Raw genomic sequence first — 26844 nt, 5'->3', positions numbered from 1 at the left:
GACAAAAAATACTTCTGAAAGAAGTTGCTAAGCATAAAATTTCCTACCGATCTCTATATTTTTATTTTTCCCAATCTGTCAAAGTTTCGGAACAATCGATATTTTAAAAAAAAAAGTTCCCGTTTTTCCGCAGTTTTTGTGAATTTATACAAAAAAATACTTCAGTCCAAAGTTGTAGAGGTCGCCTTAGTAGCTCAGTTGGTTAAGGCATTACCAATTCAGTCCGCTGTATGCCTAGGGTAGCCGGTTTGATTCCCGCCGTCACAACAAAAATTAATTTAATAAATAGTTGTGATAGGCTGGTGTAGTACAGGGTATATGCATGAACGAGGTGCATTCAGCCTCTGAAAATAATTGAGGAGCTGATAAATGAAATTATCAGCGGCAAAGGTGGTAAAACACATATATGGTATCACAATGGGCTCTATAGCCTAAGTGTGTCCTTCGTGGACAGCCAATATTACCTAACCTAACCTAAATTTTTAGAGCGTAAAATTGTCCCAAGTTGTAGAACTTAAGAACTATAACTAGTATAATTTTTGCTGCAGTTTAAAAAAAAAAAATTAAAAACACGTAAAATTGTACATTGATGAAGATTTTCCAGAAAATATTAAAAAAACTGAACTAGTTTTTCTCAACGCATAGATTTCGAGTAAATTGTAAAAAAACGTTGACAACTCTTAATTTTTCCGATATTACCCTCTTTTTACTGCGAATATGCAAATTTTTATTCCAATGGTAAAAATTTTAAACTTAGCATTCCCAAGGCTTTCTGTGTAACTAGATGCATCGTTTGTAACACACCCTTTGTTAAAAACAAGAATTTCTTAGAAATAATATTTCTAAATATAAATTTCGTAAAATATTATGCCGAATCATTTTAATTTAACAAATTTTATAAAGAATATATTTTTAATTTATTTGACGTATTGCCAAGAAATTAAGAAACATCAACATTTCACACAAAGAAATTAATAACTTGTAACTTATACACTCGTCTTGTTTAAAAATTATGTTGATTTTTCCAGAAATAAATATATCAAAATTTATTTAAGTCGTTCGTTCGAACAAAGAAGATTTCACATGATTAAATAAAAATATTGATTTAGTTCTCGGAGGATATAAATATCACCTATGAATATATTACTAATTTTGAAGTACTATATTAATTATAAGATTATGTAATATTTGTCGGGTAATTGCCCCATCTTGATATCAGGAAAAACAATCTTCCGATTGAAGCTTGATAATAACAAGTGAATTATTTTTATAAATAAAAAAAAGATGCATGTATATAAACATTTTAGTCCTTTTCTCTCCGAAAACAAAATTTTCCTAGGTACTTTTTTTTCATTTTTAGGAATCTATATGCATTAATTTTATTAGTACACAAACAAACTTTTCAGCGAAAATTTAGCCCCTTAAATAAACTTACTATTTGAAGCTACCTACAAATTTTCAAATCTCTATCTTACTTTTGCCCTCACGAGAAAAAAAAGATATTTACGAAGAAATGTTTGAAACAAAAGTTGTTTATTATTCGAAAAGGGGTATTATTATTTTTTTAATTTTTGTTCTTCCTGTTACGGTTTAAAAGAATTGGTCCTACGGACCCAGGACCCAATAAAGCTATTTCTTTTTGTACTCAAAGCCAAATTTTATGCCCTGAACACCGTATAAAAATTTTAGCTCGATATTTGTTTTTGAGTCATCGTACGGGTTACCATCGAGTATCGTTATCGTTTTTGAGTTGACGGAGAGCCTGTCTGTTCAAACGAAAATAAACTAATCAAATGACTTTTAGAATACTAATACCAAAATTTTGTTTGTAAAAATATTTCTAAGCTTTGCAAACTTGAGACTAAACTATACTCAGATATATTCATGATTTTATGAACATTACTATTAGTCCCTGACCTTTTCTAAAGCTTATTCAGTGCGGCTTCATTAGTCTGTAAAAACACTAATGGCTCAAGATATTTTAATGCCTTTTATGCGCTTAAAAAAGAAAAACAAATAAAAATAATCATTGACAAACTGTTTAGGTTTGGACGGTATAGTAATACAATTTCAAACGCATTTAATATGGTAATCACATACACAAACACGCTCCAAATTAAAATAAATGAGCTAATAAAGCATCAAAAAAAATTCTTCGGACTTACGTTTTAAGAATCTGAAGTTAAAATATTGAAATTAGTTAATTATAGAATGTTAATTTCTATTTTAAATTATTACCTGAATTTTGGGCCACCCGTCTTCCTGTAGAAAGTCCTTATCAGATACAAATTCATCAGTTATTTAATACTAATGACAAATGTGTTGGAAGTGTTATTCAGAACTGACCATTCATGCCAAACAAAGATGAGCACATGAAAATGTCAAGGAACAGTGAGCATATTACATTTAGCGTGCTTCGAATTGGTTTTGATTTTGGCAACAACAAAATTAGTGGAGAGTAGGTATGAATGAGCAATCTTTGAAAAGCCTACTTTAATTTTTAATGATTCTGTATGTATCTCATAGATGTTTCAGTTTTTAAATATAGTCTAAGATACGGTATAATAATTAATATATATCCTCATCTTTGTTTGATGATGACAAAGATTACACAGACTAAATGGCTAAATGCTCCTTTTGTAAATCAAAAAATAACTTTAACAAAAGTTGCAGAGTTTGATGGGCGACATAATGTCCTGATATCATATAGGACACCTAGTTCTTCGAGTTTCTTTACCAGTCAATTTAGATCCTAAGCAGTAAGACATAGAAAAACACTTTAAATTAAGGTAGTTGTCGTGGTACAATATATATATATAAATATTATGGAATATGCGCGCTGTAAAAGTATACGAGCTTGTAGCTAAGTAATCCATAATATTTAAGCAAGCCTGTACTCGTGGAGACGTTACACATACAATATTCATTCATGTGTACGTATACACCACCAATCCTAACACTCTACAGTCTGACTCGCTAATACTTATTTCTGTCTGACTCGCTACTATGTATACTTGCATATAAATTGTTGAACTAGACGGTCAAAAATTTTATTTATTTTTTTTAGAATCGAAACAAATCAATTAAAAGACTGTTAGTTTTTGGAAAATATCTGACAGTTAGTTTGTTTTTTATAAATTAATAACTGATGCAAAAATATAAAGAGTGTATACCATACATGTTAAATATCGAACTTTTAATTAAATTTATCTCGGATTCTAGACGGTCAAACCGATTCAAATTTCAAGGGTAATTGTATAATCATGTCTTTAGTAAGTACACAAAAATTTAGAATTTTCTGACGCTACTCAAATATCGCGACACCTTTAAAAAGTTGATCCTCATATAGAAACTAATATTTTCATCTAAACCATTTTTTCGAAAAAAGGGCAGCAATCGGAAAAAATGCGATTTAAAAATATGTCATTATTGCATTTAATCGCTTACCTGTAAATACCTGGCAACTTCACAGTTGTAGTGAAGGGAAAGTAGACATTCCATATTTTTCAAATTCCTCACGTAATATTCTTTCGAATAGTGCTCGATTTTCATCAATTACAAATCGGAGAAGTTGATAAAAAAAGGTAATTAAAGTTGATATTATTTAACAGTGTTGGACCGTGATTTAGCTAGGAAAACTAAAACAGCTTTGAGATTCAGAAAAGCTCAAAAAATTAAAATGTCTCTTTCAAAACATGATAACTCAAATCACTCTCCGCTAAGCGTTCCTCGAATTTGATTTGATTTTAAAGAAAATGTAGAAATAAAAATAAATAAAAATAAAATAAAAGCAAAAAAAAAACATACCCCCATCGTCAACAAATGCAGTAATACGATCATGCGGTGCAGCTGGCACTGGTACAAGTGGTTTTTGTCCTCTTTGGCTCATATTGAATAATTTCCATAAATAAAAAAAATTTGACGTTCAACAATACAACAACAATACTACCTTTAACAATAAAATATTCAATAAATAATCCAATGTTTTTAAATTGTCATAATAGTATAATAGATCAAAAGCCCATGCCTAAATCGCTTGATTACTTCACCGTTAAGCCGTTAAGCTTTTGTATATGTTTGTATATGAATTCTCGGTAGCAATGTTTATCTTTTTCGGAGCCCGGGCAATTTTTTATTGCACCCTTAGGAATAAAATTGATAGATATTTGGTTTTTTTCTTATTCTAACAGGCACATCATCGAATAATAAATGGAAAAGACATTTTATCCGACAAACAAGGTATCTGTTGACATACGCTCAGAAAATTGTAATTTTCAAAGAGTTGTTCAACGGGCCCGGGAAATTTATGTTATGTAATCAAAAAATGAATGACTTCAAGAAAGAGAACCCCACACTACCGAGAATTTGTTAAATGCAAAGTTGCCCAATAGGACATAAAGAGAACATGTACAAAATCTCAAAAATGTGTCTCACATAGTCTGTTAGGTGTGGGTCTATGATCTATAAATTTGTTTGTGAAAAATGAGAAATTGACATAAATATGAAGGAAAACAAATAAATATATATATATATATATATAAAACTTTTCACTTATAATACCATTGACTTCTGAATGTCATATCGTGGAAGCGAAGGGAAGAAAAAAGGCTACTAAGTCTTACTGCATTTTCAGCATAAAACTGAAAAGAACTTCTACCATGTGAGTTAAGTTTGAACCACTACCAATTAATAGGACTCAAAAAGGTAAAATTTTTATAAAACTACCCATAAATCAGGTTAAGTTAAAAACGACATTTTTAAACATGAATGAATTGTTAAAGCCGTATAAAGTATGGAAATTATGGAAATTATGGTGACATTATTTTAAGGAACTTCAACCGGTTATTTATCAAATTTATACACTACGTAAAAACTATCTTTGAATTCTAAAGAACAGGCTATTTGCAGCGTGAAAATTTTTGTCATATTTCTTTACCGTAATCTAACAAAATTTTACAAAATATTTAAATTTTGAATTGGTTGTTGTTTTATATAATTTGAATTTGTTGTTTGTTTATTTACTTGCTTATGACATCACAAGCAAGTTAATAAACAAATAGTACATACCTCATATTATATTACAAATACTATTCTAGTGGGTAATTTATAGTACAGGAGCTGAATTAGAGTCGACCTTCACCCATCTGTTTCCTGAATAAAGGTTATTTTTTTTGAAATATAAAAAGTTAACCAAAATCCTTGCCATGGGTGGCCTAGAAAAATTCTGGCAAGACAACTGTTAAATATCAAAACTTCGAAAACCTGTAAACGTCATTTTTTATCGATATTTTGCGGACAATCATATACCATATTTGCAATAAAATTATCTCTATTTTGATATGCGATTCACTGAATTAATAAATTAACGTAATTATTATTATCAACGACAATGCGATATATGGGATAATAGTGAATGAAAAGAGGCAAGCAGCTCAGCTGCTGCATATATTTTATGCTTTTAACTTTTGAGTAGCAAAAGTCGTTAATATAGCTAGTCAGCGATCCAATTCAAAAAATTTTACTCTGAGCAAAACATTTTAGGGATATTGGTTAACGTTTTATGTTTCATAAAAAATAACTTTCAGTTAGGAAACAGATGGGTAAAGGTCGATCTTAATTCGGATTTTTTAGGAGCTATTTTTTGATAAATACATAAAACTATTAAAAATAATCAATTTTACGAGCTTTATAAATACTTAATCGTATAATCTAGGGTGGTTTATAGAAATAGCCTATTTAGAACGTTATTATTGTTTCTATAAATATTCTAGCATTATTATACTAACTGTCCATTACAACGGTATAGATTTTTGATTATCAATACCTGTCTTGATACGATCTCAATTAGATCAAATCTTCCGTAACATAGTGTTGTTTAATATCTATTAAAGTTTAACATGCCTGTCAACATTCTATTTTTATGCACTAGACCAGGGCTTCTTAAACTTTTGTAATTCACGACCCCATTTATGATTGCGAGTTTCTTGACGACCCCATACAAATATAAAAGAAAAATAAATTAATATTTTTTGATGATTTATTTATTAGGTAACAATATACATATACATATTAAAATATATAAGTTTAGAGTTCGAACATACAAAAATCTAAAATTAAAAATTGCACAAAAAATTATAAAATTGTATTTATTATAGTTTCAAAAATAAAAGTGGATTCTGACCGTCTTAATTCTCTCGAATATATTCAAGTAGTTGCGTGGTAAGTATTAAATTAAAATATAAATTAAAAATTTAATGAGATGGATGTGCCTGTTTTTTATTGCATAACAAATCAAATCTTGGTGGAATGTTTGAAACTGCTGGACGTACAACCTCTTTGACATTTTTTATCGCTGAACGATATTGGGATTTAATATGTATTAAATCTGTTTCTTCAGCATTAATACCTAGAAATTTTGTTGATAATTATTTCTCGGGATTATTTCGACTTTTAGAGATTGACAATAACATTTCATAATTCGTAGTAAATGTTATTCAAGTTATTATAATAGGTTAATAGAAATGCAGGTACAAACGATCTTTCCAAACTAGAAGATTTTATGATATATTTATCTACGATAATTGTTATTTTATCTTTATAACAATAATTTTAAGGGTTAAAAAACATTTTCTGTTAAATTGTATTCTTACCTCTCGCGACCCCAGAATTTTGCTACGCGACCCCAAATGGGGTCGCGACCCATAGTTTAAGAAGCCCTGCACTAGACGCATATGAACAATTTCGAGTACTAACCATCAGACAATTTACAGCATTGATCATTCATCTAACAAATACTACATTAATTTTTATGGGATATTTTTATCAATCTAGTGTCAGGTCAATAGTCGCAATTGATCATATCGTCTAGTGCGTAAATCTATGTTCCATTGCCACAGTATTAGCTACTTTTTACGTCAAAAATGACTTAAATTCTTACTTATATATTTTATATTATAAAGGCGAAAGTAACTGTCTGTCTGTATGTATGTATGTATGTTACGCAATCCAATCACGCCTAAACTACTGAACCGATTTAAATAAAATTTGTACAGAGATAGTATAGAGCCTGAAAAAGGACACCGATTACTTTTTAATGCGAAAAAGGGCTGTGAGGGGTTGAAAGGGAGTGTGCTTCAAAAAATTATAAATTTCTGTATCGATTAAGCTCAAATTTTGACACGATACACAAATATATTCAAGGATTATTTATATAAATGTTTAACCTTCGGGGGTGGAAAGGTGGGGCGCGAAAGTGGGGATGAACAATCGAATATTTTCAAATATACTCAAGTGGGGTTTCAAATAAAAGAACATAACGTGTACATTACAATACTTTAACCCTTACACTTGAGGATATGGAGGGAGTAGTGAAAGTGGGGATGAACAATCGAATATTTTCAAATATACTCAAGTGGGGTTTCAAATAAAAGAACATAACGTGTACATTACAATACTTTAACCCTTACACTTGAGGATATGGAGGGAGTAGTGAAAGTGGAGATGTACGATCAAATATTTTCAAATATACTCAAGTCTGATATCATAATAGGATACAGCTAGAGCTTTTGGCCTAAAATTAGGGTTCCGCACCAAAATAATAAACGGCAAAATTATTAACAAAAAGGAGGATAAGTGACGACATATGAAGTGAGGGTTATAACACAATAATCTTTGTATTTAAAATTGAAGTTGCCTAGCAAAGCAGGTAATTAACAGCTGTTAAATCGTAAACTTAGCTATACATAATTTTTAATAGCATTATTGGTTAAAAACAAACAAATGTCAGATCGGTACCAATAAACTGAAGGTCATCTTACCGCAACAAGTCAAAGAAACGTCATACCGGTATCCGATTTATCAAAATCAACGGTGATATATTACTTTAAACGCCGGATGCCGAACTGAACTACTATTTTGAGTATATTTTTTAATATTATTTTACTCAAATAGCCTTTAAGACATTCTAACGCAAACTAAAGATAATCACGTCTCACGACATTACGTAACATACGCGCAATTCTAAACTAAAAAAACATTCTTTGTATTTAAAAATTACCAACTGAAAAATCTTTAAAATTTAGACTGAAAGTTTCTGATAAAATATTTTTGAGAAAGAAGCAGGAAAGATTCAGTTGCATACAACGAACCACATTTTAAGGCACTTTCTAAACATAGAAAATACATTTTATATAATATATATATTACGATAAAGAAAAACTAACCTTAAAACAAAAAGGAAATATAACCTAACACAAGTTTCTCATTTTTCACAAAAGGAAAAACACAAAACCTCACATAATATAACAAAAAAAGATCAAATTTTTGATAAACAAATCACACAAAGATCTCGTATCATATAATTTTATTTTACAAATAATACAATACACGTTTGGCACATGTTTCGAAATATCCCTCCGAACACTGACCTTTTTGTTTTAAAACACAAATGCTATTTTCAATGTTAATATTACGTTTTTTGTTACAACAATGACTAAAATATAATATATTATTGTACCATTCAGTGACAAGTGTTCTCTTAACTAGTTAGTATCTTGTTATTTCACTACTAATGGCTCATCTATTTTTCGTTTCGTACATATCAAAAATAAAAATGATCTCGCTGTTTGATTCGAGGTAGTTATAATAGACGTTTCGATTGTTCGGTGAATTGTTTTTTTTTTTTTTTTTTTTTTTTTTTTAAATTTAGATTTGTTGTATACGCCATACAATAAAATTTATTATACGATTATTACACATAAGTAGTCAAATGATGCAGTTTTATCATTTTAAAATATAATTTTAAAATTCATTCGATGTCCTCGAAAATATCAACGAATAACTAACTATCATATACTGTTGTTAGACATCGTGTTTGTAAATCATAACATACCTATATTGTTATTACTGCCGAAGCTAGAAATTGTATCAATACTAAACAAAATTTTCCTCTGGGAAAATTCCAAATACATATCCTCTAAAAAAATTGCAACACAACACATCATATATGGCCGAGTATCCAGTTGGTGGGACGGTTGACACGAATTCAAGAGCCCCGGGGTCGATTTCTGGTTTATGCGTATTTTTTAAATTAAGATTTACTTAACAACTAGAGTGATATCCACCCGCTTCGCTGAGTTTAAAATTGAAGATTGATGAAGATTGTTCTCGCTTATCCCCTTTCTTTAACAATCGAAATAATGGTAAGGATTGCTTTACACAGGTAAAATATATGCATGGTTTTCTATTTTTTTTAAATGTATTATAGTCGTAATTGTTCATTGAGTATATCAGAAAAGATGGCCGTGAAATATTTTATATTGACTATTTTTACAGAAATCTGTAATTTATGGTAATGTCAAATGACTACTTTTACAGTTATCTGTAGTTTATGGTAATGTCCAATTAAATTAATTTTTAAATGTTTTTTTTATTATATCTATATAAATTATATCTCATGTGTTATTCTGATATATCAGCTATATTGCTGTACAGTTTCATTAAAAACCATTCGCTAGTTTTAGCGTGACAGCGTAACAAATAAACAAACAAACATGCTTACTTTCGCATTTATAATATACAGAGATAGAGATTTATTTGTTTTTATAGTGTACACCATTGTATAATAAATATTATTAATCAGCAGACTCTGATGTTTATAGTCTACAGATATTTAGTGCACAAACAAAAAATGATAACTTAAAATATTAATTAATGTTAACAAATAAAGTAAAAATTCGTCATTAACCATGTGTCGCATTTAAAATGAACTTACTCTCATATTTTCGTTACTTATAGGAATATCAATTTGAAATTTTGCCGTCATACCAGGTAATGGGACACATTTTTTAAGATACTTAACCGAAATCTGATCTTAAAACTCAGCCCTACTACAAATTGACAAATAGAGCCGATTCTTAATATTTTGCCTAGCGTCAGAGAAGGTTAGAAAATGTATTAGAAAAAGGAGCTTCGATAATTTTTCTTATATCAATAAACCGATTTTCATGACAAAATTCGCATTTTTAATTTTTTCATTATTTTGTTCTTTACTCAAGTGAAAACAAACAATTTACTGAGTTAATTGTTGAAATACCATGTATAGATAGTGTTGATTACGCAATCATAATCACTCTTAGATAGCCACAGTCTTGTATATATAAGACGACTGCGGAGGCACACATACATAACTGATATTCCCCTATACATACTATACATACATATAAGAAATAGGTAATGTTTTAAGCTAATTTACGCCTCCACGAGTATACAGTGATATTTACGAAAAAATGTTTCAAACAAAAGTTGTTTATTTTTTTATGAGAAACTTTTTTTACACCTAAACTTGTGCTCTATTTCTAACGGTTTACAAGATGGGCTTTACGATCCCAAGACCCAATTGCTCCTATACGAACTTAGCCTCACTTTTTACGTCCTGAGCCCGCTATAAAAACACCATCTTGAAATGTCTTTTCGTTTTAAGTTATCGTGCCCACAGACAGATAGGCGGACAACCGAAAATGGATTAATTAGGTGATTATATAAACACCTATACCAAAATTTTGTTCGTAGCATCAATATTTTTAAGGATTACAAACTTAGGACTAAACTTAGTATACCTTGATATATTTCATATAAAAATGGTATACAAATGTCGAGTGAAAATTAAACTCATTTTCTTCGTTTATAGTTTACAGAACAAACAAAATATTTAACGGCTATGACTTTAAGTAAGTCCAGATCATATTGAAAATATATGAATATTTTTTAAATTTCGAACTTTGGTTGTAATAAAAGTCATACTTTATTATTTAGCATACTTAGATAAATAGCTATAGTATATAACATAATGGTTTATTTAAATATAGGTGATTATGAAAAAAATATTCTAAAATTCCATTTACAATAACCTTCAAAATAAATTTATAATATCCAAATATTCTAGCCAATCTATCAATCGAAATTGATTCTAAATGTAAATTGTGATTCTATTTTAATGATAGGAGGTCTTGTTTTTGAAACAAGATTTTGTAAATAGGGTAAATGCTGCATATTTGGTGTACCGGAGGTATATGAACAACAAGAATCAGGAAAGAGCAGGAAATCGAGAATCTCAGCTAACGTAAGCGCTATCCATGTTTTTTCGTAATCAACATGAAGTCAAATGACATACAAAGACAATGAGTACATAACAAGAAAACGCTATTTTGACATCGTGTTGTCAGCCACACGGAATGAAACATTTATTTTGAAGACTTTTCCTATAAATGCAATTCTTTTTACTCATTTATTATGGATACAAAATTTTCTATAAGATAGTTAAAGCGATTTAATATCGCTACCAGCTTATGAATCTACATAGAAATTGTTATTATATGAAACTAGCTCGACCCGTAATTATCGTAACCCGTGGCTAAAAACAACAAATTTCGTAGAAAAGTGATGGAAAAATCAAAAGTTCTTAATATTAGGAGAACATGTATTAAAAATAGTAATTATGTGTCTAGAGTATTAGTAGAGCATTTGTAAAATTTAACAGGTATGCCTAATAAACTTATTATTTAAATTTATGGTATTTTTTCTACGAAAAAAGGAGAATATCATTTAGAATCCACTATTCAAAATTTGATTTTCAAATTTTGATAAGGTTCCTATTTTGCGTTTCATTCAAGTATTTACATTATTAATTTTACACACAGTAATTCCTTCGATTTTAAACTATCGATTTGAGTATTTTGCACCAAGCATAGGCTGTTTCCACATAAATTATGAAGCCATGTATTTTGTACATAGTTTTTAAAAACACCTGACTACTGAAATGTTTAACGTAACACAATATTATTATTTCAACATCTTAATAACACATTATGTTTATAATAATTACGATTTCACATGATAAATTGTTTTTTAACTTTCTGACAGAGAAAATAGTTTTCATCCCGAAAAACGACGTTTTAAAATATTCAAAATAGAAAAATAACTTTTAACCAATATATATACTTCAAAATGTTGATTTTTCTAATAAAAACCACAAAAAAATATATTCCAGCGAAATACAGACGCTTTCTTGCGATAAAATTTAATTAAATTTTAAACTTTGTTTTACTCTTGCAAAAACGCTGTCAGCCATTTTGGTGATGTAATATTGGAAGAAACAACAGTCGTGTATGTAATTATTATATGTATAAATAAATTTGATGATAACATAGCCTACAATTACTATGAAACCCATCAACAAATTAGTAATTAATGCATATTATTTTTTCCTATAGGATGTCACAGCATGGCGGCTCGTGTTTTAGGTCACGTGATATACAGATTAAAATTACGACTTTTAATTTTAATATAATTAAACAATAATGTGCTTTTATGACTCAAATACAAAATATTTCAGTATATTTCTACATTAATTTTAATTTTTATCAAATTTCATAATTTATTTTTCACTACCGAAAGTATCCTATTCTTCTCTAAATTTTACGGGTGCTAAGGTAAATAATAATAATTTAATTTTCGGAATCAAAAAATTATTGTTCGGATCTCCAAAAGTCATATCCATTTCGACTTATTTTGTTTTGGAATGTACTCAATTTGTTAAATCCAAAATAAAATTATTTCAATTGTTTTAGGATTAGTTACATCCAGATATGATAAAAAGTAATCAAAAGTTTGAATTATTGCAATACACAAGTGAAAGTGTATTGCAAATATTTTCATTTACCAAATGTGCAACGAAATTATTTATATTTTCAATATTTTATTCTCTAAATGTTCTGTTCAGCCAACACAGATAAAGTGTCGCGTTATGAACAGACCATAATAAAATTAGGACAAGCTGATTATCAAACAGATAAATCAGAAAAAAGTAAGATTCATTTCAAAAATTTGAGTACCAGATGCAACTCAAGACAAAAAACTCCTGAGTAGCAGAAACTTATTTCGATGGTCATATTTCACTATCATTAGATGCTTCTTATTATTAGCTTCTTTTCTTTGAAATAAGATTTTTGTCTTTTCTTTTTTCATGTTTTTGAACAGATGAAATATTTATGAAAAAAAAGGGGGCAAGAAGTGTGTCAGGGGAATCGATCATACCAAAAGGCGATTAACAACAACATTAACATTAACTGATTTTCTCAGGCAAAGCAATAACTTTATGCTTATAAATATTGTAATAATTTGGAAGAAACCTTGTACACAGTAAAAATTTTTTTGTCGATACCACTATGTCAATATCGGCGTGAACGCCATACTGTATACTCTATTGAGGGAATAGTAACATTAGCAATAGTTACGACGAACGAGTCAATGCAGTATGGGCGTCAAACTCATACAGGTTCGTGATACCCACAATAACTTTGGTGGACAACCCTATTCAATACCTTTATATTACTTATGCTTACATAGATACTATATGTATCTGTCTCTAGTTTTCTGTATTATAATAATATTTTACTGCCTTTGCAAGGATAAACATTTGTATCAAAATTATTACTTATATTTTCATAAAATAAATCACAACACTTTATAGCTAGGAACAGCATCGTAAATTTATTTGTATGACGTTTGAACGAAACTTACATAAATCTATTTTTATATACAATAGTAAAAAAATTTTGTATTCCTCATATTTCTAACAGAATATGCAGTTTGGCATTTGCGCGGTTGAAAGTTCAGGAATTCTTACTGTAAAAAATTTTTATGCCTTATTTTATTTTTGGTTATGTCTTATATCATAAGTATCTATTATTATTATTATAACTCGAAAACCAAATAAAATGTTCAAAACTCCCTTTTTACAACAAAATTCTGTTTCTGGTTATTTAATTTCTATTATATCAAAATTAATGAAACCTCTAACACTATAAATATTTGGCCATGATTAGCCACGACAATTTTCAATGCTCGATTAAGAACGAAAAGTAGTAATATAGAACCGTATTAGTATTATACGTAGTATTCTTAATTGAATATAAGAATACTACAAAGGGTATTCACCAAGTCAAAGTTAGTAAAAATTTTTGAATATCTATTTTTCAGTAAAGATTTAAGAAACCAAAGAAGGAAGAAATAGTTCCTTCTCAATTTTAAAAAGTACCACTTCGCTTCATTCTAGTTGAAAAGATAAAAATTCGAAACTTACTTATGTTATAAAAAGAAGTGGCTTAGTAAACTTAAAACTTAAGTTAAGAAATCATTCAAATCTCAATTTTAAACCTTGGTCTACCTTGTTTAAAAGAAAGAAATTCAAAATTTAAGAGTAAAATAAAAGTTTTACGGCTAAAATGTGGTACGATTACAATATCGATATTTTATGTTTGTCTGTTCATCTGAGGGTATATGGAGAAATTGAAAATAAGTTAAATATAACATTAACTTACATAGGATCATTGTAAATACATATCATTTTATCACAAACACACATAATTTGAGGAAAAAAAAATACTTTACCCCTTACTTTGAGTAAATTGGAGAAAAGTCAAAATACAGTAATGAAAAATTTATGGTTGTCATGAAAACATGCAGATATTTATGAAAATACGGCCAAAATGTACAAGATGTTCAAACAAAGCTATAATGTTACTTGCATAGTCAGTATTCCGTACTATAAGTTGTTGTTTATAAAAGGAATGTTTATTATTATAGTAGAGCATATTTTCTCAAAAACTTCCCTAGATTGACATAAATATGTCCAGAAAAAAGGTTAACGTGCGAGTATCAGTTAACGTTCGTTGGAAAAGCAAGAAAAGACAGCTACAGCTTCGTCAACACTTTTATATACGCTATGCAGGAAACGCAGGAAATAGCAGCTCTACGACAGCACACATCATTTAACTGCTTATTCCAGACAAAAGCTTTTGACACGCCTACTATAAATCTAAAATTAAGCTAAGCACTTGGTATCAAAGATTAAAAAAGCAAAATATAGACTCATATTTTAGCTTGATCGCTTTACTCTCATATATGTAACACTCCTATATTGCCAATGCCTTCCTATCTTCCTCTATGAGAAGAATCAGCGATAACAAGCAAGACAGAGCATAAGTACCTTATACGTTATGCGCATGCACCAGAATCACGTCATCTTTTACTATTAGCCGTTTACTATCGCGCCACGAATACTATTACCCATGAAGAGGCGTATGCGCAAAACAGCCACGGTCCTGTGTCAAATATTTCTTCGGTGATGTATGGAGGAATATATCGGCTGGGTCGTGATGTTTTCTCTGGTTTCTGAGTGGTAACTCACTCTGCTGGCAATATAGAAGTATTACATATATGTTTACTCTACAAAAGTGGCTTTACCTTGTACTATTTATGATTATCGTATACAGTATACATCATACAGCCTATATTTCGTACAACTATGTATAGGAATATATTTATTCTGTCCCATTCAGGTCATACATACTCATATACTTACAATATCAGTATGTAAATAAACTAAGACGAACGCATAGTAATTGGAATGGGATAAAGAGAGTAAAGGCATTCCTAAAATTAATATATTACTACATATATACAAATAAGCAACATGTATAATATATGTTAAAGTTTCATAACAATCGGTGCATCCGTTCTTTAGTTATGCAACAATAATAAATTAAAAAAATAACTGTACAAACTTCTCTTTACACTCTCTTTACAATATTAGTACCACTGTAAAATAAAATTGGAAAAATTTGTAAAACATGTAACCACGTAGAGCGTAGACTAAAAAGATGTTCCTCTGTTAATAACCAGTTGCAAATAACAAATCAATGCTAGTGATTATATATAGGGTAAAATCAAAGAGGTTATATATAACATAGAGGCTTAAAAACATAGAAAACGCAATAAGTGAATTATTGACCGCTTAAAAAGGGACTGAAAAAAAGGGCCGTCTTCGCTCTTTGTCTCGCAGCCGATCAAAGCGCTATATTAATATTTTGAATTATTGTAGATAATTCAAAATATATACATAGAGGTAATATAAGACTGGCGAAGACAGCTATACGGTTCTATGTTATTAATTCTAGAATAAAAGAAATAAAATCATAACGCTAAAACATCATACTCCAATTGGAATGTTTATATCTTCCATGCGTCTACACCACATACATAATTTAAGCAACGCATTGTTTATAATTAAGGCGGCAAGAAATTTAGGTCGGCAAATTTAGTAGTAATTGGAAAAACTTGGTTAAGTTTTTCTTCTAGAGCCAGAGTACATTTTAGCAACTCATATTAACAAGAATAGAAATTTTGAGAGGCTGTTTCATGCTGTCTATAGTATTCATTTAGTAAGTAAACGAAGGAGATTTTCGTCCCTCCGCTTATTATTTTATGCAATACATATTTACGTTTATGCAATATGTATTGCACAAACTGATTGAAAAATGAGATACATTATAATGTGAAATGTATAAGGTTTACTAGTTTTTAACCATTCACCGCTGAATTTAACCCGTATATTAAATAATAGTAATTAATTCTTAATCCATTAAGCAATAAAAATGTTACAACAACTAAATGAGAGACAAAATATTTTTCACAATTAAAAACAATAATAATAATACCTACCTGACTGTTCCATTGAATTGCTAGAACTATCACATGCCGAAGAAATATTTTCCATATCAAATGTCACTAAACGGTTCTGGTTCTGGTATAAACGAACACCGTTTAAAAATTGATTATTTATATTATCCATTGTTTAATTGCTAAAAATATTACATTAATTTAGTTAATAAATATTTTTATTCTTTAATTAATCGATCGATACATTCACTTTTTTTTTTTATAAATATCGTACTATCAAAACATAAATTGTCGGTATATAGCTCACATTATTAAATACACTGAGCATGTGTGTTATTTGTATATGTGACGTGATGTTACCAATACATGAGCTGTCATCTGCAAACACCTCGAATAGGTCCTTATGTTTATATTTTATGCACGCAACGCTAAAAGGTTATTGCGCATCTGTCTACAGTCATAATAAATATTGCACAATATATTTTCTTTTAATTAATTATTTTTATTAAAGTCGGTTAATTCATTACTTTTGTTATTCACGTTATTTTGTTTTTGTTTTTGTTGTTGTTTTTTTTTTTTTTTAACATAACCTGTAAATTATTAATCACATTTTTATAAGGATTTTTGTGTTATTAGTTTTTTTTTTTTTTTTTTTTTTAAATATTGCATGTTAAAAAATGATTATGAATATTAAAAATTAATTATCCTGGTTTTCGTGATTTTAATGTTGTTTTTCTATCTGAGTATTTAAGTTTAAACATAAGTTGTGGTCAAGGAGATGTGCGGGAAATATCCGTTCGAAATGACTGCATTGAGATTTTAGTGTCAGTCAAAAATATCGTCCTATCTGTAATTTTTTACCAAAAATTAGATCTCTTAATAACAAGAGATATATACTCCTAAAATTGAAAGCATTCCTCGGGGGAATACCCGACCGTCACTGCCAAGAAGTGGTTAAAATGGCAGTATATCGAAACATGGAACGATAGTCTATCCACCTATTTTCATGAAACTCAGGATCTTTCTTCCGAATGAAGGTAGGTTAACGAAATTTGACAAAAGTGGCAGATTAATCCGTCGCTTTCTTTCTGTCCAAGTTTCGCATTGTAATCGTGTCAATAAATCTTTCTAGGGCTTAATTCAATTTTGAATGCTTATATCTCCCTCTTGATTGGAGTTATTAGATCGAGTCTTGCTTCAATCGGCAGATAGGACGATATATTTGAATAGTATTAAAATATCGATTCAGCCATCTTACACAGATTTTCTTGTGCGTCTCCCGGACCATTCCTTTTTAAAAATTAAGATATTGCTACCAAATGTTTCAATAGTCTTTAATATGCAATATTTTATGTTTTATTTAAAATGTTATTTTTGTACATGTATAAATGTTACATTTGTAAAAAAAATGCTTTGGTCATTCATAAATTACGTCACAGAATTTTTTTAATTTTTTAACCTCACTTCGGTTTTGTCGCATGTCGAAATCACACTAGGAGGGAGGGGGTTTCACATATGTTACACACAATGTTACATTTGTAAGTTATGGATTGCCTTTGCCACTAGCCTGTAAACACTCAAAAGAGTACTACCTCGTACCTATAAGATAACAATCCAATTTTGAAGTAATATTCTTTATAGAACAAAATTTTCAACCACCATGATGTACATGAACCCCCATGGTCAGTGAGTAAACACACTGAAAATGGTTACCAAATTACACCGCACACAAAGTCTTATTGATGCCATGATCTTTGCTTCAAAAGTAGGCTATATCACTCTATGGCACTCTAACGATCTCTTTCCACAAGGATTCGAGTTTTAACTACATTGACCATCCTAAATTCATCCTGTTTCCTATTAGATACTCGATCACGAATTTAATTCTCACTGTGTAAATGTGAAAAATTTCCGAAAGCAAAATTAATTGTACTTAATGGTTTAGAAACAGGGGACTTCAAACAAGAGTTAAGGAGAAAATCAATACAACACCTTGTAAAAATATTATACGTACGAAAGCTTCGTATACGTAAATGGCAGTGTCAGTTACTAATAAGATACCTTTAAAATACTGTGAAAGTGATAAATTCCTATTTGTGAACCCTTTTCTGTTACACCATATTCTTTCCTTATCCTTTTCCTTTCCTTACTTTCTAAATCAACTGCTGTCACCGTCTATGTTTTTCAAACATTTCTTACAACAAGCAGGTCTTATAAAGATTTTGGGTTGTTATTTTGGCTTCTCTGCCCAGAAGTGTTAAATTAGAAATTGATTTTCTGCTTTAATTCTTTTACATTTCTCGTTGTTTCATTGGCTGACCTTTTCAGATATTTTGTTTTGGTTAGCGATTCTAATTCTTTAACCATTTGGATTAATTCAGGTTTGATTCGCACAATGCTAGTGGTTCTGAGAACTCTTGGTTCAACACTTTCAATCAATCGATGGACTAAAATTTTAAAGAATGTTGCTGGTAACTTTTAACAAATTAAATAAACTTATTTTTCGAAAATATACATCGGTGTGGGGAGATTTTGTCAATGTTTGCTTTAATATTTCATTTGTGTATAAAACAGTAGACATATTTTCGCAATACATTTTTTTAAGGTCTATAAATAAACGAAATATAACTTGCCACAAAGCAACTGCATTTACGAAATTAAATTTTTAGTTTAAACCAACGAATTGGAAGATCTTTCAGACTACTTTAAATTGAATTTTGTGCCCAAAAGAGAAAAGTAGATTATCTGCACCATAATTAAAAGTTTAAAAACTTTTCATGTATAATTTTTTAATGTAATCGATGCAGAGAAATCAAAAATCAGAAGCTAATGAAAACGATTATAATTTTTATCACTTAGTTTTATTGATTTTTTTTTTTTTTTTTGAACAACAAATAACTTATTCCTAATTTTTTTTTTTAATTAACACAGATAAATTCGAAAATAATTTTCTAAGCTCTAACAATAGTTTCTGAGTAACAATTTTCTTTATAGCTTAATATAAATGAATTCGAAGAAATTAACAAAGCAATAATTAAACAACTTAATAAAATTGTATACAAAACCGATCGAAGTTTCTTCATCCATTATTAATCACTTAATTTGCAGCAGATTCACTAAAATCAAAATCACTTTCATCTTTTACAGAGGGGACTTGTTGTTGTTCAGACGAGTATTGCTCAGATGTATCAGAATCTAATAAAGTTGTTAAATTCGATGTTAATTTTGCAACTGGAGCTTCATTTTGTAAGTTCATTTGGGGTTGGTTGTTATCATTCATTACATAATTTTCTTGCCCAGCTAATTCTTGATCCTGGATATTATTTGACTCTGCTGTATAATTTATTTGACCTGAAATATAGGAAATATAATTTATTTTTGTAATATGCATCATAAGTTCTTCCACTTTAAATACATCTATGTGCCAGAATAGAGTTACTTGAAACTTTAAGTTATTACATAAAATTTTAGGAATTTCAAAATTAAGAGATTATTCTAATAAGTGCCGGGTCTAAAAGAATAACTCGTATCTATGCCGCAAATTCATATTGTACTCTTGACAGATACAAATTTGAGCTCTTAGTAAAGTAAAATGGTATAATTTAGAACGTTTCCTTATGAAATACTTGAAAAATTGTAAATTAAGGATACAATTGTAAATCTTTTTACCTTCTTCAGAGTAAATATTATCTTGATAAGCTTGGTCTTGATAGACACCATCTTGAGGCATATTTCCTACTGGATATTCACTACCATCTTGTTGATAAACTCCATCTGGAGCAACATTTCCATTTTGATATTCAATATTTTCCTGTGGAACATTAGAATCGTAACCTTCAACACCCTGCTGATATTCCTGACCGACTTGTGAATATTCTTGATTTTCGGCATAATAATCTTGATTATCATCAGTATATTGTACGGCTGAAGTGCCGTCGCCAACAACGGATTCTTCATTGTATATTTGAGATGATTCTATATTGCTTATTTGATTTGTTTCGTCGTAGACAACATTACTCGAATCGTATTGTCCCTGGCTATTTTCATAACCTTCAGGATTATTTGGATCGATTTGTGCTTGAGTGTTGTCATAACTTTCAGGATTATTAGGGTCGAATTGTTGTTGTGTATTATCGTAGCCCTCAGGATTATTAGGATCAAATTGTTGTTGACTAGTATCATAATCTATAGGATTATTAGGATCGAATTGTTGTTGGGTATTATCATAAGCGTCTGGATTATTTGGATCAAATTGTGCTTGTGTATCATCGTAGCCTTCATATTGCAATGTGGTATCTTGATCTATAACACCTTGCGATTCATCATAATTTCCATAAACTTCTGGTATCTGATTAATATTGACACCAGGTTCATAATTTTCATACCCTTCTTGTGACTGAACTGTGTCTGGATTTATCCCGGATTCATAATTTGCATATCCTTCCTGTAATTGAGCTGGGTCTGGATTTAAACCAGGTTCATAATTTTCAGACTGACTATAATCGACATAACTTTCCTGCATTTGTGCTTCCTCTGGATTTACAACGGGATCAGCATTGTTTTCTGATTCATTATAATTTGCATACCCCTCTACCTTTGCTTGATTTATAGTTTCTTGATCATAATTAGTTTCATAATTATCCTGATCGTGAATAATAGCTTGTGTTTGTTCAAAATCATCCCCCTTATTCACAATTTGTTGATCGTCATAATTTGTATTCTCTGATTCATAATTATTAGCTTTTATTTTATCAAAATTAGTTTTTGATATTTGTTGATCCTCATAATTTGTATTTTCTGAATATATGTTACTTTCTGGGTTCGCATCAGTATACTCGTCTGGAGGATTAGCACCACTCAATGAATTTTCGGCTAATGTTTCAACATGATTTTCTATGGTTTTCGATGTCAGTGATTTTTGATACGACTGATCTGTTAATGGTACTCCATCAAGTGTATCAGTTGTAGGAACACTTCCATTTGCCAGTTGCACTATATTTTCAGTTGCTTCTATTGGTGTTTTGTGAACAACTTTCTTATTAGCATATTGTTCAGCGATAACTTTGACTTGTTGAGGATCATTTTCTTGATAAATATGTCTTTGGATCTTAGGAGTTTGATTTGCTTGCATTGGTGTAGTTGTATCCTTCACCTGTTTGGCTACATTACTAGAAGGCAAATTTTCCGGTTTAGATGGTTTTTCTGGCTCATTCTTTTGTTTAGAATCCTCATATATTTGTTCGCTTTCATCATCGACATAATAACCGTCGTACGCATTGTTTAAAATTCGTACGTCCTCAGCGTCATTATGTTTGTCGTCAACAATGTAACAAGTTGTTGGTTTAATTTTATCTTTGATATTTGATTTTATTTTCGTGCCTTCTTCTTGACTCGAGGGCTGTGGTGACTCAATATTACCTGTGTTAAATTCTTCATGTTTTGATTTTTCAATTTCTTGAGAAAGTTGTTGAGGATTATTTTGTATTGTAGATAATGTAGAAATGAAATCTACTTTTCTTGGTAAATTTTGATTTGATAATTCTTCTTGCCTACTTATTTTACCATCGGATTTGGGCCAAGTTTCTCGATGAGGTCCATTAATTTCTGAGCGTAATTGTACTTTTTCCATTTCATAAGTTGGATGTGTTGTATCATTTTTTTGATTATAAAATGACGGATAATAAGTATTCGCATTTTCATGTGTGCTAGCTCGCGCATCGAACTGAGGATATCCATTTTCACTAAATTGATTTAAAGGGTTTCGAATTGGTAAGTTTCCTCGGATAATTCCTGAATTTTCTTGCACAGCAGTAGGAGTATATCGACTAGTAATTTTGCTTCCATAATTATTATTGTCAAAATTCGATGGAGTGTTTTGTTTATTGAAATATGTCATTGAAGTAGGCTTGTCCATATTTTGCTCATTTGATTTATCAAACCTTGGGTAATATTGAGCGTCGTTGTTGCTTACATATTCATTACTTGTCGAGGGATAAATAAATTTACTCTGGAATGGATTTGTACCTCCACTACTTAACGACGCCGGTCGTGATTGTTGAGTATCTCCATATGAAATACCACGTGTTGGTTGTTGAACCATGGGTTTTATATTGTTGTTATTATTATTGTAATTCCATGTAAGTGACCGTTTAATGCAAGTTTCGTATTGACCACGTAATATTCGTAATCGATCTGTTTTTGCTGTTAACATTGCGGCTTTATATTCAATACGATCTAATGTCCGTATTATTTGATCATTACGTTCGCTACGAAATTTCTCTTCTTCTAAAAATTTATTGTATTGCCGTTTTAATCTTTTCAATTCAAGTTGTTCTCTACGAAAGAATATTTTTTGAATGTTTATATTTATTTTGCTAAGTAACACCTGATTAGTTATTTTTCTTAAATATATTTTACAGCCATCTTTGAATATTTGATTTAAAGAACGGTATTTTATTTTAAAAGAGGAATGCCGAGGAATGAAAATCGATCAGAGCACGAACAGTTTTAGGATAATTTAAATTTCAAACAATCGTGACATAGCATTGGAACGTCGGAGTAGATCCAATTTTCATTATAAGTAAAGTCTTAACATCTTACAATAATTACTTAAGTTGTGTAGACGAAACGGGTCAACTGTCGATTTCGTCAGCAGTAAGACGGATCGAGTTGTGGGTTTTCTGCATTCGATTCGTGAGGGCGTCTACAATCAAAAGTAATGACGGAGAAATGAAAAACTAAATATCAATGGAAATTAGTCTAACTTGGTTACTCGCAACTTTTTGGGGCCGCTGAACTCGAATATCACAACGAATGTCCCCCGAGGTACGTGGTGCCCAGGGCGGGCAGTGTACACCGCGTCTCTTGGATTTTTACGAAAATATGTAATATATTTCTTCCCTGGACGTTGCCTTTCGTCCGCCTTGGGCAACAGGTATCAAAAGTGTATACTGCCCTCTTTTAATACCTCGAGACCCATTTCCGTAATGATATTCATGTTCAGCGACGCCGAGTAACGACTTTCTACGATATATGTAACATATTCTCATAAAACTCCAAGAGTCGCCGCCGACTATTTTTCCAGTTTTTCGTTTCCCTCATATCACTTTTGTTCACAGACTTTGTAGAGGCCCTCACAAATCGAATGCAAAAAACCACATCCCGATTCGTCTTACTGCTCACGAAATAGACAGTTCATTGCTTTATTTCTTCGACTAGTGAGATAAACTCAATAATCATTTTAAGCTACATTCAAAGACAATATGATCACTTAATCAATAAATCGCGTTCATTTAAGATTAAGTATAAAATCGTTTCCGTTGACGATTAGAAAGAATTTTTTAAAATATCTCCAGAATTGCTTCGGAATACTTTTTTTTACACAATTTTAGGCGATATTACAAAAATTACTCTCCCAATAGTTAAATACACAAGATTTTTGTATTTTTTGGGTCAAAATCACCATTTACACGAAGCTTTCGAAGTTTTAGCAAATCGAGTCCTTTTGAATATTATAAAAGCATTTCGAGTTTTCTACAGAACAACTCCGGAAGAAATGTTTTTCGTACAGGATTTTAGGATATATTTATTGGAATCAAAATTAGTCTAACAAATAATTTTTATCCAAATCGAAGACAAAAAAATTTTGTTTCAAAATTTAATAAAACTTGGAGTGTACGGCGACTTTGATCCAAAAAAATTCAAAAATCCTGTGCATTAAATCCTGCACTTAAAGCTTCTATTTCAGAGCAAATCTAGAGATGTTGAAAAATATGAATATGAGTTTTAGGCAAATCGGAGATCAAATTTCCCTGTTTTTTTTTTTTTTTTTTTTTTTTTTTTTGTCTTTTTCGTATGGAAGGTAACAGAACGTACCCTTCGTCTTTGAAAAAATCCAGTAAATCTGGAAACAACTTTTTCAACTATGAATTTATAAAGTACTTACTCTTCCCGTTTGTGTTGAATCATTTTATTAAATTTTTCTTCTAATTTCATTCGCTCTTCTTCACTGTAATTAAGAAAAGTGATTTTTTTTAATGCTAAAACTAAATTGTTGTATATATTTGATCTAATAATAGCAAACATAACTTTTTATATTAATATAGTAAGTTAAAGGATAAATATATTTATATTAATATAGTAAGTTAAAGTCATTAATTTTCTAATTTAAAAAAATAAATCATCAGTCTAGCGTGTTCGCGTTTTTATCATTATTATGAAACGTTAATGAAAAAAAGTATATTTTACATTCGAACGAAATTATCATTTTATTTAAAGAAATTAAAACGATTGTAAACAACAGCTAACATGAGTTTATTGTTGAAATACCCTGACTATAGGTACTGTGTTTATTACACTATTTATAATTACTTTGGCTCCAGAATCAAAGTACGAATGTTGGCTTGAAATATAATGTATAATGTCGGACTCGGAGCAACTAAAAGTTATCCGCATAAAGTTAATAGCCGAGACAATCTCATAAACTTGCGATAAAACCATCGAAAATTATCTCGAACGAATCAAAGGCGACCATTTAGCTGATATTATTTTTCATATTTATTACATTATACTAAATATTCGATAATAAGAAAATAGATAATATTACATTTTGTGTGCTTTATTATTAAGACTGAAGTACGGAAACTCAAAGTGGATCGCTATATATGCGTAGTATGAAAAGGTTCACAAGACTACAGCAGCCCTCTTAATGTAAAAACAAATATAATATATATCCCTGTCTATACAGAGTGTTTGCAAACGTTTTTGTTTTCAATTTACGAGATAAAAACACTATGTCGTTTATTCTTTCCGGCGGTACGTTTACATTAAAACAGCTCTGCAAATTTCGGAAATAAGCCAATTCGAGCAATAATTTTTTAACGATTTCACCGATTTTCATTAAACATGGCTAATAATCATCAGAATTAATCATTCCATTGAGTACAAAGAGAAATAATTCTAAAATCGGAATATTATTTTCTATATAAATTTATTATTAGGTAGTATATTTTATCGATTCGAGTAATTTTCTAAATTAATTAATAATTAATATTACCTAATTAAAATTATCGAGTTAATTATTAAAACTGTTCCAACGGCTCTAAACGCAAGTTCGATTTCCATAAATTCAGAAAATAATTTTAATTCCAAACAGTTTAAAAAATAATAATAATAATAATAATACAAAATAATAATTTTAAAATAAAATATAAAAATGAATGTTTATAAAAAGAGTATTCGTATTGGTGAATATTTTTTTAGAAAAAATTAATTATGAGAGATAAAGTAAAGAGAACCTCACGGTTTTTTACATTAAAAATTATAATATCTATATTTAAAAATTATTTTGTGATTTTAGTCCATATTTCAATAAAAATACGCTGTCTCTCTACTCTCTTATTTTTTTAAACTAAAAAAATTAGTTTAATATTACTACATCTTCCCATTAAACATATTTCTTCCCACCGCTTCCACCAATTTATAAATTTCATAACGTATTTTCGAATTCCATTATATGAAGCATATGGTACATAAATTTTTATTGTTATTGAAAATATTTTCAAAATTTCGAACCAATAATAAAATAATTAAAAGCGGGTGAATCATAAAATTTGTTTACAATGCATGTTTTGATGTTACGAGTCAAGCGTATGTTAAAAATACAATATTTTAATCATTAAACTATGGTATAGATTCCATGCGTATAAAGAACAAATTATAATAATATTAAAATTATATTTTGAATAATACCTTCTTCGCAATTTTTCTTGAAGTTCAATAAGTTTTCGATAATATCCTTCATTATCATAATATCCTTTCATGTTTGTTTATTTTTCAAAAATAAAAACAAAAGACAAATAAAAGTCACTTAAACCATTTATAAAAAGTCGATTTTTTATTTTAAAACTGACATTTTATATTAAAAATTATTTTCTTTATTATTATTTTAAATGAATTTATGAATATATTGAACGAACTACGACACGACTGCATGTTATATGTAAAACACCTGCTGATTAAATGAAACTTTAGTCATACAAATATACCCCTTTTGTATATAAAAAAATATTGATAATAGTAAAATTAGGTAGGGGATGAATATAATCCATTATTTACAAAATTTACAAGTAATTTTAACAAGATCACGATATTTTCTAATCATTATTTACGATTTTTTTTTTATTACTTAGTTAAAATCAAATTGTAATTAAAAACAATTTTCACAGATAGTTTTCATGTACGAAAATTATTTTTTCGTTTATCTTAATAAATTAATCTATTTATACTTTGTTGTCCATAAAACTGAAAATTACACCCTGTGTATAT

The 26844-nt window shown here is 29.5% G+C and overlaps 2 protein-coding genes across 3 annotated transcripts in view; both read right to left on the bottom strand.

The window, feature by feature from the left end:
* The window catches only part of LOC123292225 (AMP deaminase 2), a 66225-nt gene extending 49519 nt beyond the window's left edge, over positions 1-16706 (bottom strand). The window contains exons 1-2 of one of the 2 annotated variants that reach the window (XM_044872798.1): positions 8427-8543; positions 3808-3949 (exon numbers count right to left, since the gene is read on the bottom strand). In XM_044872798.1, the coding sequence (XP_044728733.1) occupies positions 3808-3889 (82 nt within the window). In that variant the 5' untranslated portion in view covers positions 3890-3949; positions 8427-8543. Of the gene's footprint in view, positions 1-3807; positions 3950-8426; positions 8544-16560 lie in introns of those variants that run through there. The other variant, XM_044872796.1, reaches the window with a different exon arrangement.
* A 2884-nt stretch (positions 16707-19590) lies between these two features.
* LOC123292823 (GATA zinc finger domain-containing protein 14) lies at positions 19591-26339 on the bottom strand. The gene is made up of 4 exons (XM_044873536.1): positions 26269-26339; positions 24464-24526; positions 20188-22853; positions 19591-19869 (listed from the first exon to the last, which is right to left on the bottom strand). Exons 1-4 carry the CDS (start codon positions 26337-26339, stop codon positions 19616-19618), a joined length of 3054 nt encoding a protein of 1017 aa, XP_044729471.1. The 3' UTR covers positions 19591-19615.
* Between the last annotated feature and the right edge of the window lie 505 nt (positions 26340-26844).

This window comes from Chrysoperla carnea, chromosome 2, assembly GCF_905475395.1.
Source record: "Chrysoperla carnea chromosome 2, inChrCarn1.1, whole genome shotgun sequence".
NCBI lineage: Eukaryota > Metazoa > Arthropoda > Insecta > Neuroptera > Chrysopidae > Chrysoperla > Chrysoperla carnea.
This window is presented reverse-complemented; position numbering and strand designations above follow the sequence as displayed.